The sequence below is a fragment of the Centruroides sculpturatus genome, unplaced genomic scaffold, assembly GCF_000671375.1.
Source record: "Centruroides sculpturatus isolate CEXI.00-Female unplaced genomic scaffold, Cexi_2.0 scaffold840, whole genome shotgun sequence".
In the NCBI taxonomy this organism is placed as follows: Eukaryota; Metazoa; Arthropoda; class Arachnida; order Scorpiones; family Buthidae; genus Centruroides; species Centruroides sculpturatus.
This window is the reverse complement of record NW_019384981.1, coordinates 283,259-296,533: the sequence shown is the minus strand read 5'-3', so window position 1 is coordinate 296,533 and position 13,275 is coordinate 283,259. Positions and strand designations below refer to the sequence as shown.

Below are 13,275 nucleotides of genomic sequence, written 5' to 3'. Positions count from 1 at the left end.
CTTTTTTTTATATATATATTTTATTTTTAAGAATGAATAGATTAGATTAAATCAAAATACAGTCGATTGTTGCTTGGACTGGAATGCGCGCGTAGGGTAACGAGTTCGAGCACCCGTTGTTTACAAAACTGTCGTACGAGGTGTTGATTATGAAAGGAAAACAATCCCGCTTTGCACGCAAATCTTGCATGGAACCATGGGAAAAATCGTAAGAGGGAGGAGTTTACTGTATGATGTATAGTTTGTTAATATTTTTATTAGCGGTTCTTTCTTTTTTTTTTTCATTTTCCTTTGCTTCTACCGTCTTCAAAAGCGAGAAGTTCTAATTACTTCGCTTGATTAGAAGAGCGACTAAATTCCATTAAAGGACGCTTATCTGTCATGGGGGCTGCTTTATTGATGGTCGGCGGGTCACAACCGCCACACCTAATTATACAGTGCAGGTCGGCAGTCTATACGTCGCCTTGCCTATACAAAGGGAGCCGCAAACACCTCCCATCCAACCTCTTATGATTGACCAGAGGTCGCTTCTCACTTTAAATGATGGCCGACTACTTCCTGGTCTTTTTTTTTTTTTTTTCCTCTTGTAGGAAACCGCGAAAATTATGTTACGAGGTGTCTCGCAGTCGGAATTAAAATGGAAACTTCTATATGTTCCGTGCTAATTTGTGTCATTCTTTATGATGTGATAGGTTGTGACACTGTAATTTTAAAATTTAACAGGTTCGGCTCTCTCTAAACAGGTTGCATCTCGGTTTTCTTTATGCCGTAATAGTGTGACCTAAAGGAGAGGCGAATAGAATCTTATTTACATAGCATTAACTATGTTTATAATGATCAAATTAAACACAGTTCTAATACCGTTAGAATTGGAATACAAAAGTCTATACTTTAGAGAGAACTTTAGAACATTCCCCCCTCCTTGTAAAATTCCTATAAATTATGCCGTGTAAGAAGCTTAACTTATGAATATTTTAGTAATTTCACTCCCCCTTGTATAAATTATAATGGTGTACTTCTGTTAATATCCGCCATTCCGAAACTCGATAATGTAGCATTCTTATGGTCTGATCAAAGCACCCCCAATCTATGAAGTAGCGTGCAACTATATTTTTCGAGCTATTATAACGAATAAGGATTCCCCGAACTTGGCAAGCAAGGTGCACATTTCGATCATTAAACCTTCAATTATTTTCGTTTGTTCAAGTTAACGTTACCATTTTTATTTCTAAAATAAAAACATGCTGAAATTCTCAAAACTGTTCATTAAGAGCGAGATTGGAAATCTCCGAACGAATTCCGAACGCCCATTACCATCCTAATGAGAGTAGCTATCCACCCACCAGGCAATTATCCGTTTTCCAATATCCACTCGGCCGTTACGTTCCTATCACAACCACTAATCATTGCTTTCTCGCCAAAACATCCAAATCGATATCTTTAATTTTCCTACAAAACTTCGCTTTGCCCCCCCTGTAAAAATTTCTTCGTCATTCTTTTCCAATGATTACTCGATACTAGCGACCTCGCCGGTAGCCCGGAGAAGTAAACAGATGGCCTTCTTCCATTTTTTTTTTTTTTCTTTTTTGTTCGTCTTCCTCTTCTACTTGTACTTTCGCGCTCCAGATATTAATGACGTGACAATCAAGGCGAGGGTAATCTCTACAGATGTGATGCTACACGTAAACAAACATTAATTATCCAGACTAGATATCCCTGGATAAGGGGGGAACATCTTTATCGGCATCGCTTAGAAAGAAAACTTTCGAGACAAAGATGGATAGTCGAGACAAACTTGAAGCGCTATAACCCCTAGGGGTACCTTCTCTATGAAACATCCATCTTTTCTTTGTACTCATACTATCTTCTTTTTTCTTTCTTTTGACGTCAGAATGTCTTGGTCTTCCATCGCCCACAGTTTTGTTGATTTTTGTCCATCTGCCAGTGGATCACAACTCGAGAAGGATTAATTCGTTGGGCTGTTGTATGAGCCCAATCGCTTATGTCAATATTTCAAATTATTAATTTATTAAAGCGATATCTTCTTTAATATATTAATTAAGATTTAAGATTATAAAAACACTATATTTCGTCTATCGATTGTTAATTTATACAAGTTTAAAATGGCGGTGATATTACCCAATTTCTTTCTCTTTCAGTCTGACATCTGCCATCAAAGCGTTTACGAATTAGTCCATTCGGAAGATAGAGAAGAATTACAGAGATATTTAATGTGGAATTCTCATCTTCCAACAGATCGAACTAATGTTTCTCTTCAGGAGATCTTAATGACAGGTAAGTTGCGATCAACTCCCTAATTCGTTTATCTGCTAGCTTCTAGTGCCTGGTTAATCGGGCATGGCGATGGGTTTACTTCTATTGTAGTTGAAGAATGGCTTCTCGGTGTACACACGAGATTTGCAGTCAATAGATTGCCATTGATGTTTCCTTAAACGAGGCACAGTTCAATAATAAGCAGATAGATGCTTTAGCGTGGCGTGTTCTGTAACAATTGTCAGAGGTGTTGGTTCTACACTACATTTTCCAGCGATCGATCCACTTTCGGATATTTGCTTTGTTTCAATTCATAGATCTACCGAAATGATTTATACCTGGATATCGTGTCTCACGCTACCGTCAGCGATGCTTACTCATAAATAACACTTTTTTTCCCCCTTTCTACTGATAACCCATCATCAGTAGAAATCAGAGGTTTTCCCCCTAAAAAAATCTTATCCAAACACCCGCGTTTAACTAGTGTTCACACCTATTTATTATCTATTAATTANTTTATTAATTCAAATTAATTGAAATTATTTAATAAAATATAATTTATTACACATTAATTTAATGTTATTTATTCAAAATTAAAAACTAATTAAAACAAATCTGTTGTGACGTCACGTAATTTAAAATTATCTTTCGTTTCATTCATTCTTGTATTAGAGTACGTTATCTCGGGTAAATACAATAAAATCAGAGCGGATAAACAAACAAGGACATTTAGAAACATTAAATTGATAGCACTCTAAGTTAATTAAAGTTAAAGCCTTAGCAAGATTGAATGCAATTTTGGACGGTAGATCCATTACGAAATTTACATGTACATTCTTCATTAGCTCTCTGTGAAGTCATTAATTGAGTATATTTCTTGGTGGAAGCCATGATAGAATATGTCTGGTAATATAATTTCGCAATTTGTATTAGGCAAGTTTTCGTTTACTTTTATTATTTAAACCGCTGTGTTTTGCGATGTGTTAATCTATTCTTCCGCAGAAATGTATGTTTACAATCTTGTTTTAATGCTCGAAATCTTATTACACATCACTTCTGTTCGATTGATTGGAATAGTGTTTATTTTTACGTAAATTTGACGTCATTCTTCGGCGTTTTTTATTGTAAGATTGAAATGGTTACGTCAAATTGACGTCAAAATGTGTAGTAATCTCAACCAATCGAATAGGCCCATACGTTAAAATCGGTTGTGATTTGTTATCTTTAATTTCAAAAAATCTAGAAGTGATTTTTTTTTTAGAATTTCTGTCAAATTTTTCTTAAACACTTCATAAATTCAACAGATAAAACAAATATAATTTATATTGGATACTTTGCTAATAATACCGTTAAACTTTCGAATGATGGCCACTGACGAGAGCATAAAATATGGCCGTTGTTCAGAGGTGGTCGTTGTTTGGAGATTATTTTGTAAGCATTCATAAAGAAATACTTCTGAAAAAAGGCCGTCGTTTGGAGGTTATTTTGTAAGCCCTAAAAAAGGAATGCTTCTGAAAAAAGGCCGTTGTTTGGAGGTTATTTTGTAAGCNCCCCGAACTTGGCAAGCAAGGTGCACATTTCGATCATTAAACCTTCAATTATTTTCGTTTGTTCAAGTTAACGTTACCATTTTTATTTCTAAAATAAAAACATGCTGAAATTCTCAAAACTGTTCATTAAGAGCGAGATTGGAAATCTCCGAACGAATTCCGAACGCCCATTACCATCCTAATGAGAGTAGCTATCCACCCACCAGGCAATTATCCGTTTTCCAATATCCACTCGGCCGTTACGTTCCTATCACAACCACTAATCATTGCTTTCTCGCCAAAACATCCAAATCGATATCTTTAATTTTCCTACAAAACTTCGCTTTGCCCCCCCTGTAAAAATTTCTTCGTCATTCTTTTCCAATGATTACTCGATACTAGCGACCTCGCCGGTAGCCCGGAGAAGTAAACAGATGGCCTTCTTCCATTTTTTTTTTTTTCTTTTTTGTTCGTCTTCCTCTTCTACTTGTACTTTCGCGCTCCAGATATTAATGACGTGACAATCAAGGCGAGGGTAATCTCTACAGATGTGATGCTACACGTAAACAAACATTAATTATCCAGACTAGATATCCCTGGATAAGGGGGGAACATCTTTATCGGCATCGCTTAGAAAGAAAACTTTCGAGACAAAGATGGATAGTCGAGACAAACTTGAAGCGCTATAACCCCTAGGGGTACCTTCTCTATGAAACATCCATCTTTTCTTTGTACTCATACTATCTTCTTTTTTCTTTCTTTTGACGTCAGAATGTCTTGGTCTTCCATCGCCCACAGTTTTGTTGATTTTTGTCCATCTGCCAGTGGATCACAACTCGAGAAGGATTAATTCGTTGGGCTGTTGTATGAGCCCAATCGCTTATGTCAATATTTCAAATTATTAATTTATTAAAGCGATATCTTCTTTAATATATTAATTAAGATTTAAGATTATAAAAACACTATATTTCGTCTATCGATTGTTAATTTATACAAGTTTAAAATGGCGGTGATATTACCCAATTTCTTTCTCTTTCAGTCTGACATCTGCCATCAAAGCGTTTACGAATTAGTCCATTCGGAAGATAGAGAAGAATTACAGAGATATTTAATGTGGAATTCTCATCTTCCAACAGATCGAACTAATGTTTCTCTTCAGGAGATCTTAATGACAGGTAAGTTGCGATCAACTCCCTAATTCGTTTATCTGCTAGCTTCTAGTGCCTGGTTAATCGGGCATGGCGATGGGTTTACTTCTATTGTAGTTGAAGAATGGCTTCTCGGTGTACACACGAGATTTGCAGTCAATAGATTGCCATTGATGTTTCCTTAAACGAGGCACAGTTCAATAATAAGCAGATAGATGCTTTAGCGTGGCGTGTTCTGTAACAATTGTCAGAGGTGTTGGTTCTACACTACATTTTCCAGCGATCGATCCACTTTCGGATATTTGCTTTGTTTCAATTCATAGATCTACCGAAATGATTTATACCTGGATATCGTGTCTCACGCTACCGTCAGCGATGCTTACTCATAAATAACACTTTTTTTCCCCCTTTCTACTGATAACCCATCATCAGTAGAAATCAGAGGTTTTCCCCCTAAAAAAATCTTATCCAAACACCCGCGTTTAACTAGTGTTCACACCTATTTATTATCTATTAATTATAATAAAAATATAACAAAAACAATTGAAATTTCGTCCGTACATGAATGTAAATTAGTAATTTCGATATATATAGGCCTATATATATATATATATATATTTTTTTTTTTGTAACGTGTTAAGATCTGTAAACTGATTATTATTACAAAGACGAATATTAATAATAAATCAGAATAAATTGGCCACAGGCCGAAACATGGCAGTAAAATGTTAGATGAACCATGATAAGAGGTAAAGGTGAAAGAGGTCACCTCGTTATCCTCGGAAGGGGCCCTCTTCCGAAAATTGATACTATCCCCCTTCATCGTTTGCGTGTCTTAGTATTGTATTCGTGCCGAGTATGGGCTCTTTTTTTATATACATTTCTTGAATACACACACAAATATATCGGGTAATTGCTGGTTATTGTGAGGAAGAATTAAATGATGCCACCGACTGAGATACACGAAGTGGATCTAGTAGTATTTTTCCTTCCCCCTCTGCTTCATTCATTACTAACGGCAATGATTCGGTAATAAGATTTTATTGAAAAAAACTACATTCTTTTCTACGCAAAATTATCGATGTGCCCTCTTTTTTTTTACACTACTATGAAGGTATAATTAATTTTTTTTTTCCTCTGCTGACATGCATAGTCGCTATTCCTTCTACGGTTGCCATTCTTTCTAATGAATTATATGTTTCTTCTTACAGAAAATATCCAATATTTGGAGAGAAATTTTACAGTGAGGTTCAGATGTTTGCTAGATAATACCTCCGGTTTTCTGGTATGTATTATCCTTTACTATAATTACGTTAAGAGTTCTTACTTTAGGAATTTTAATAGTACAATACTTGTATATTCAGCGACTCGACATACGAGGACGTATAAAAATACTCCACGGACAGAATCACAAAACGGAGGAACCACCCCTAGCCTTATTCGCAGTTTGTACACCGTTTGGGCCGCCATCTCTTCTTGAAATGCCACAGAAAGATTCCATGTTCAAAAGCAAACATAAATTAGATTTATCGCTAGTTTCTATGGATCAGAGGTAAGACTCGATGCGGTTTTCAATATATTTTCGATGTAAAATGGTTAAAATTAATTAAATTTCTTCATTTTAGAGGCAAACAATTACTTGGTTATTCAGACGGAGAGCTGGCTAATAAGGGTGGATACGATTTTGTCCATTATGATGATCTAGCTTACGTGGCAAGTGCCCATCAGGAATGTGAGTGTAGTTTTTAGTTACTGCTTGAAATGTAATTGTCACATTTTAAAATTGTTATATATATATATATACAGTACTAAAGACAGGAGCTTCTGGACTGATAGCCTATCGACTTGTGACGAAAGAACAAAAATGGCAATGGTTACAGAGTAGTGCGCGTTTGGTATATAAAAACAGTAAACCAGACTTCATCCTCTGTACCCATAGGCCTTTAATGTAAGCATTTTTAATAAATTCATGCTAATATCTGATAGTACACTAAGTAATTATGTTATTCAAATTTTTAGGGAAGAAGAAGGTCGCGATCTTTTAGGTAAAAGGACAATGGACTTCAAAGTCACGTATCTGGATGGAGGACTAGGTGTAATGACAGATAGGAATGCTCTACTTTCCGATAGTGACTTCGTATTACGTTGCCAACGCAATCGTAGATACAAATCTCAAATCCGAGATCTTCTAACCACTTGCAGGAAAAGGAAGGTCCCTGGAGAATCCTATATCGAGGATACTCCGTATAACAATGTGTATCCCTATCCAACGGAAGGAGTAAACGGATTGTCTACATATGCCACGGCGATGCCACAAAATTTGTTCACAGCCATCGACAATACTCGGTTCTTATCGCCGGAGAACTTCATCCATTATCGCCATCTTGGTGGATATTATTCCGACTATCATACTACACAATACTCCAGCAATGGTTTCTTAGATATGACAACCAGGACTTGCTTTCCTTATGCAGACGGTGGTCAACTTTCTAAAGACGATAAACTGTATCCCTGCCAATTAGAAACTGCTAAATTTAACGGTGATTCCAGTCGTTTGGTGCAACAGATGGGAACTAAATCTTCGTGTTGTGAAGCGTATGTCTCTACATCAGATCCCAGTGCCACGTTGCGTGGGTGTTTAATGACTGCAACCAGTGCAGGGATTCAACCGTTAATACCCACCTTAGATCGTGAACCCAAGCTCTCCGATTTGGGATGCCACAACTTGAATTTCTCATTACCACCCACTGATTGCATCAACGTCATCAAACCCAAGAGTACGAACCCTTTACCTCCACACCTCAGGGATGCCAGGGATAATAAAAATGACGGACAGGCGTCGATAGTTTCCGCTTTCAGTAACGATACTCGACAAAGTGTTCTAATGTGGGGTAATTCGCTATCGAGATCGTCTTCGGGGCACATGTCTTCTTCTTCGGCCATTTTCGATGGTAAGTTACCTCGTTATAACGATTCCTCTATCAAGGGGACGGACTTAGTGACGTCGTCGGCTTGTAAATGGAACGGGAATGTCAGTGCCCCCAAGTCGTCTTCACCCCACAACAGTACGAGTCCCGCAAGCGGGAAGGTGGCGCCACCTGTCAGTTACGGCAGTGCCGCTTACAGTCATGACGTCACACATGAGGTAAGTTTCAACAATTTAAACATTCAACCAATGAAATATGAATACAGAATTTTAAATTTTCAAATATTCTAATTTAATAAGTAACGATTAATTGCAATTATTGATTAATTTTTAATCATTTCTATAACAGTAAATACATTTAAATTTATATATATATATATTTTTTATAGAATTGTTTAAGAATATTCATGTCACAGTTATTCCCGCTTCGAAAATATTGCGAAAATTCGCCATTTTGATTATTTAATTCGATAAGGAATAATGCCAAAAAGAATAATAATAATAATAAATCGATATTCAGTACACAACGACTCTTTTCAAAATATTTTTAACGTTTGGCAACTTTATATATTTAGTCTAATTATATGTAAATGTAGGCAAATGTTTTATAATCGGTTTGCCATCGGCAATCGATATTCAAAAAATGGTTTTCGATCGGTTTTTAACAGAAAATTTACATCCAAAACATGAAGATATCGGCCTCAAGCGATTGATATGCAAGAAAAAAAAATCACGTGAGATTTATATCGAGCGAAAAATGACAGCTGAAAGCGATCATGTCGCTTCCTGATTAGCGATTTACGATCAAAAATAAAACGCAATTTCTTATATATTGATAATTTATAAGTTAAAAAAGATGGAAGCCATTTTAAATTTAAATTCGTTTACGTAATCATGCACTGATTGGCCACTTATAAACAATATATATGACGTAATTTAAATTCTACAGTCTAATTGGAGCGTTTAAAATATTAACGTCGGAGCGATTACTCTGATTGGTTTATTGATATTTAAATCGAACCAATAATAGAAAGTAAATTACGAATTTAAAATTTTAGGATCTTTATTGGTTAAATTTAAAAATTTAAATATTCTAACGTGTTACCTGTATTTCTTCTCTATTGGTTAATTAATTAATTTTATTTTTTTTTTAAAAAGAGCGATACGAGGTTGAAAAATGTGCGGGATTAAGTGTGATAATGTTTAAATTTTATTAATAAATTTATTTACCAAAACTAGGGGTTGCATTAATTGAAATTATAGCCATGGTAATGGTGACTTGTTTCAGGGCTGGCAGGTTGAGACGCCGGGAGCCTGGAGATCCCCTCTACGTAAGTCCTCATCCCTTATTTCATGTCGTCAGTAATTTCCCTTAAGAATTATTTCATTAACTTACTAACTCCGTGGCGTCACAGCCTTCATTGCTCCTTAACAACTAACCTGCATGGTGTGAGGTGCTTTTTGTTTTCACTTGTTTCTCTGAAACTATTTTCCAGTACGAATGCTTTCTTTCTTTTGTTTTTAAATTTTTGTCTTGTTTATTCATTTTATGAAAGATTTTTGATTATGATTATTTTATTTTTTGTAAGAATTTTTTGCATTAAAAATTAAAGCATGGGAAAGCTACTATCTGCTCGTCTACGCAACAAACTGCGTTGCGTTGCGAAATATACATTCTACTGTATTTAAGATTTATTTTCTTAATTCCGATTTAAAAAATACTTTTGAATGTTTTTTTTTTAAATTGTATTTTTTAATGTAGGCTAAATAGAAACAATATAAACACGAGCACTTACATAAATTTACTTGCGACTCGAGTATACCTTTGAGTTGACGCACGCTTTTTTGCGTTGCAACGTTTATCGACGTAACAAAACCCTAGTTAAGTTGCATCGTAAGTGAAGCTTTTGTAATTAAGACAAGTTAATAACGCCAAAATTTAAATTACTGTATATAAAAATGTATTATAATAAACACAAAACCACTCCGTACTTCGTTAAGCCGCCATGTTTGTGTGCTTAAACTTAGTCTAAAATTTCAAATTTTTATATGAATATATTTATTATTATTTTTTTTTTTCGAGGCATTCCAACTGGAAAACAGTATCAGAATTTTGTAAATAGTATCAGCGACTTATACTAATTTTTATTTATTTATTTTTTTTACTTTTTCTAGCTGGTTTTGGGCAACATAGAGAATGGTCTTCATCCTTCTGTGAAACAGGAAGGAAACCCACTACTCTCCATCTCTGAAGTCACCAACACATTACTGAATCATGATTAACATCCAGAACGATGTACAAAGATCAATCAACAAACAAATCGACACTTCGCTAAATAACATTAAAAAAAAAAAAACAGTTCCTGTACAACAGAGAAACAGAAGCAGCAAAGTGTTGATTCTCAAANACAAAGATCAATCAACAAACAAATCGACACTTCGCTAAATAACATTAAAAAAAAAAACAGTTCCTGTACAACAGAGAAACAGAAGCAGCAAAGTGTTGATTCTCAAAAAAAAAAAAAAATAACAATAAAATGGCGCGTTATATGTGATAGTTCCTGTAAAAAAAAAGAAAAAAAATGAAGAAGAAAAAAACATTAAATTTAGACGGTGTTTGAGTCAAGAACATTTCTCTTTTATTACTTATCTGCATACAAAAGTAATGTATTAAATGTGCTTAATTGTGTTTAATAATTTGTGCACAATAATAACTTATTTAATTATCATTTATTTGTACAGTTTCTGCTAAAAAACCAAAGATAGTCCGGAATATGTTATCATATTATTGTTTTTTTTTTAAATCATAACTGATTATTTATATCGGTGCAATTTGTATTTTAAACTAAAATTCGGACTAAAAAAAAAACTCCTTTTTTTAAAAAAAAAAAATTCCATTTTTGTGATAATTTTTGGTGGAGAAACTACAAAACTCCGGTTTTTAATGTAACTGAGCCGGATTAATTGTATTAAAGTATTCACACACACACACACGCCTAAGGCGATCCATTTGTATTGAGTATGGTTTAGCGCCGGCCCTGAATTTTGATATTCAGCTGCTGGAATCCGTAAACAAATAAATTGTTTAAGTGATACTACGGCCAGTGAGTTATGAAGTAGAAGATCCCAAAGAGTGACGCACAAATAAATAAATAAAATAAATGCAGATTGATCCAGTTAAGTGCTGCTTCCATGTATCTCTGGGACCATCTATGTTGCTCTGGAATAAATAAATAAAATAAAATAAAAAAACAACAGAAAACAAAGCTCAAAATACAGGGCTGCTTGTAAATATCATTTTTTTTGTTTTTTTTTTTTTTTATTAAGGACTACTCATTAGAGGCACAGGGTAGTCGGTCAGGCTAGTCAAAAAAAATAATAAAATTAAAAATACAATTCTTGTTGCTGTAGTATTACATTTTTCCAATTTTCAAAACTTGTTTCTGTGAAAATTGTGTTCATAAAGTAGCGTTAAGATGTATTGTATGTAGAAACAGAAGTTTCTGTAATGTAATGTATTGTAAAAACTACATATAAAAAAAAATCGGGTTGTTTCTTTTTATACGTTGCAAACCCATTATTTTATTTTTTGATAGCAGATGTTCTTAACTGTTCTTTGACATACTCATAAATTATTGTACTGTATCACTTACACTGTGTTTTAGTGGTAGTGAGTGATCTCCTTTCATGCACCATGTACAGATTCAGGGATTATTCACAGAAATGCTGCCAGTACTATCACATTTCACTGTATACCTGTGCAATGAATAAAACATTTTGAATTTTGTGTTTTTTTTTTTCTTTCATTTTTTTCATGTGATATATATTTAATAATTGATTTAATTAATTCAAAAAAAAGGAGGACATCTAAATCTTGATTTAGAAAAAAAAATCTATTGGGTTATATAAAATTTCTGTTAAAATTTTAAATCTAAAATGTTAAATGTTTGCAAAATCTTACTGTATAAACAATGCAGAGAAGTACCTTAAGTATTGATTTGTAAATACATTCCTCCAATAATGGCCAGATTTCTACAGATGTGCATACAACCTACAAAAAAAAACTATCACTCCAACAATGTCTCAGGCCACAAATTCTATTTTCTATCCCTTAGTAATTGCCATTGCCTGGGAAGTGATTGTAGACGATCGCAAAAAATTCCCACACAAGTGTCCTCGGGTGTTTGTAGGAGTTTAGTGCACGCTCCCTCGAAAGGGCAAAGAAATCCTACAAACATAATGTAAATCGACCCTTTATTGTAGGCTACGACTTACATAAAAATTTACAGTATAAAGAAAAAAGTGTCCTCTATTTGCAGTGATGATTAAAAATCCAGCACTGACAGCGGGATGCGCCATATAATCTTGGCTTATACGAATTTTAGTATATAGTAACTACTTAGTATACTATAATAAATCCAAAGAAAATGAATAAAATTAAAGAGTAATTGTTTATTTCAAATAACCAAACAAAAGCCTTCATTTTTTACAGGTTCTTACTTGTTTTCTCCTAATACAAATTTTAGATTTTCAGAAAAAATAAAAACACCTTTTCCCCCCACTGCTGAGTTTATGACTACAGAACTGATGATAACGATTCTGCTCTTTAAGCTATACAAACCTCGATATAGAGCCACTCTCATAAAGTGCTAATGAATACTCGTGAATGGATCTTCCCTATATTAAATGACCTTTCAGTTTGAAAGAATTGCAAGCATTAACATGTGTTAATGCATGGGATTCATTCAATAAGTCCCCCTATTATGTCTTTAATCTTTAAAGCTCTCTTTTCTGTATCTGTAAATTGTATTATTAGCTTGGTTATTGCTTTCATATATTTTTCCCAATCATTAGAATATTATATCACTGTTTTTATTTGTTTCTTTCAAATCTTTAGCAGTTAATAAACCTGAATTCTGAATAAGTCTTTAAGAAATTTTATAAATATTTATTGATGTAGCCATATTTGAACCTAAAGATATTGCAGGTGACTAGAGAACTATTTCTTGAATCAAAGGCTCTGTTCTAAGATGTTAAATCTTCCAGCATAAAGAATCAAACTGTAATTCTGAATTGTTACATAAAATTATTATTTACAAACTTGTAAACAATTTTACTATTTAAAATCTTAAATATATAGCTAAATAAATAAATCAAGTCACTGCTTAGTTCAGGTAGCCATCACTTCTAACATTACCAGTGTTTTAATGTGTTCAATCAAATATTTGACTATCCTTGGCTCAGAACTTGTTTTCAAAGTAGAGGATATTTCACTGAACACATTAAAACACTTGGTAGTGTTAGAAGTTTGGTTTATGTTAGATATGTAGTGTAGGTTGTCTTCTGTGTAGTTCTGCATTGTGTGCAAGAAGTCACAACCCAAGATTGCAGAGTTCTC

General features: G+C 34.1%; 1 protein-coding gene across 3 annotated transcripts in view; it reads left to right on the top strand.

The window, feature by feature from the left end:
* Positions 1-10,284, top strand: part of LOC111632795 (aryl hydrocarbon receptor protein 1-like) — a 51,528-nt gene extending 41,244 nt beyond the window's left edge. The window contains exons 5-12 of one of the 3 annotated variants that reach the window (XM_023377325.1): positions 2,160-2,295; positions 6,163-6,236; positions 6,316-6,503; positions 6,577-6,683; positions 6,758-6,899; positions 6,971-8,096; positions 9,166-9,208; positions 10,053-10,284. In XM_023377325.1, the coding sequence (XP_023233093.1) occupies positions 2,160-2,295; positions 6,163-6,236; positions 6,316-6,503; positions 6,577-6,683; positions 6,758-6,899; positions 6,971-8,096; positions 9,166-9,208; positions 10,053-10,129 (1,893 nt within the window). In that variant the 3' untranslated portion in view covers positions 10,130-10,284. Of the gene's footprint in view, positions 1-2,159; positions 2,296-4,783; positions 4,979-6,162; positions 6,237-6,315; positions 6,504-6,576; positions 6,684-6,757; positions 6,900-6,970; positions 8,097-9,165; positions 9,209-10,052 lie in introns of those variants that run through there. The other 2 variants (XM_023377323.1, XM_023377324.1) reach the window with 2 other exon arrangements.
* Positions 10,285-13,275: the final 2,991 nt, after the last annotated feature.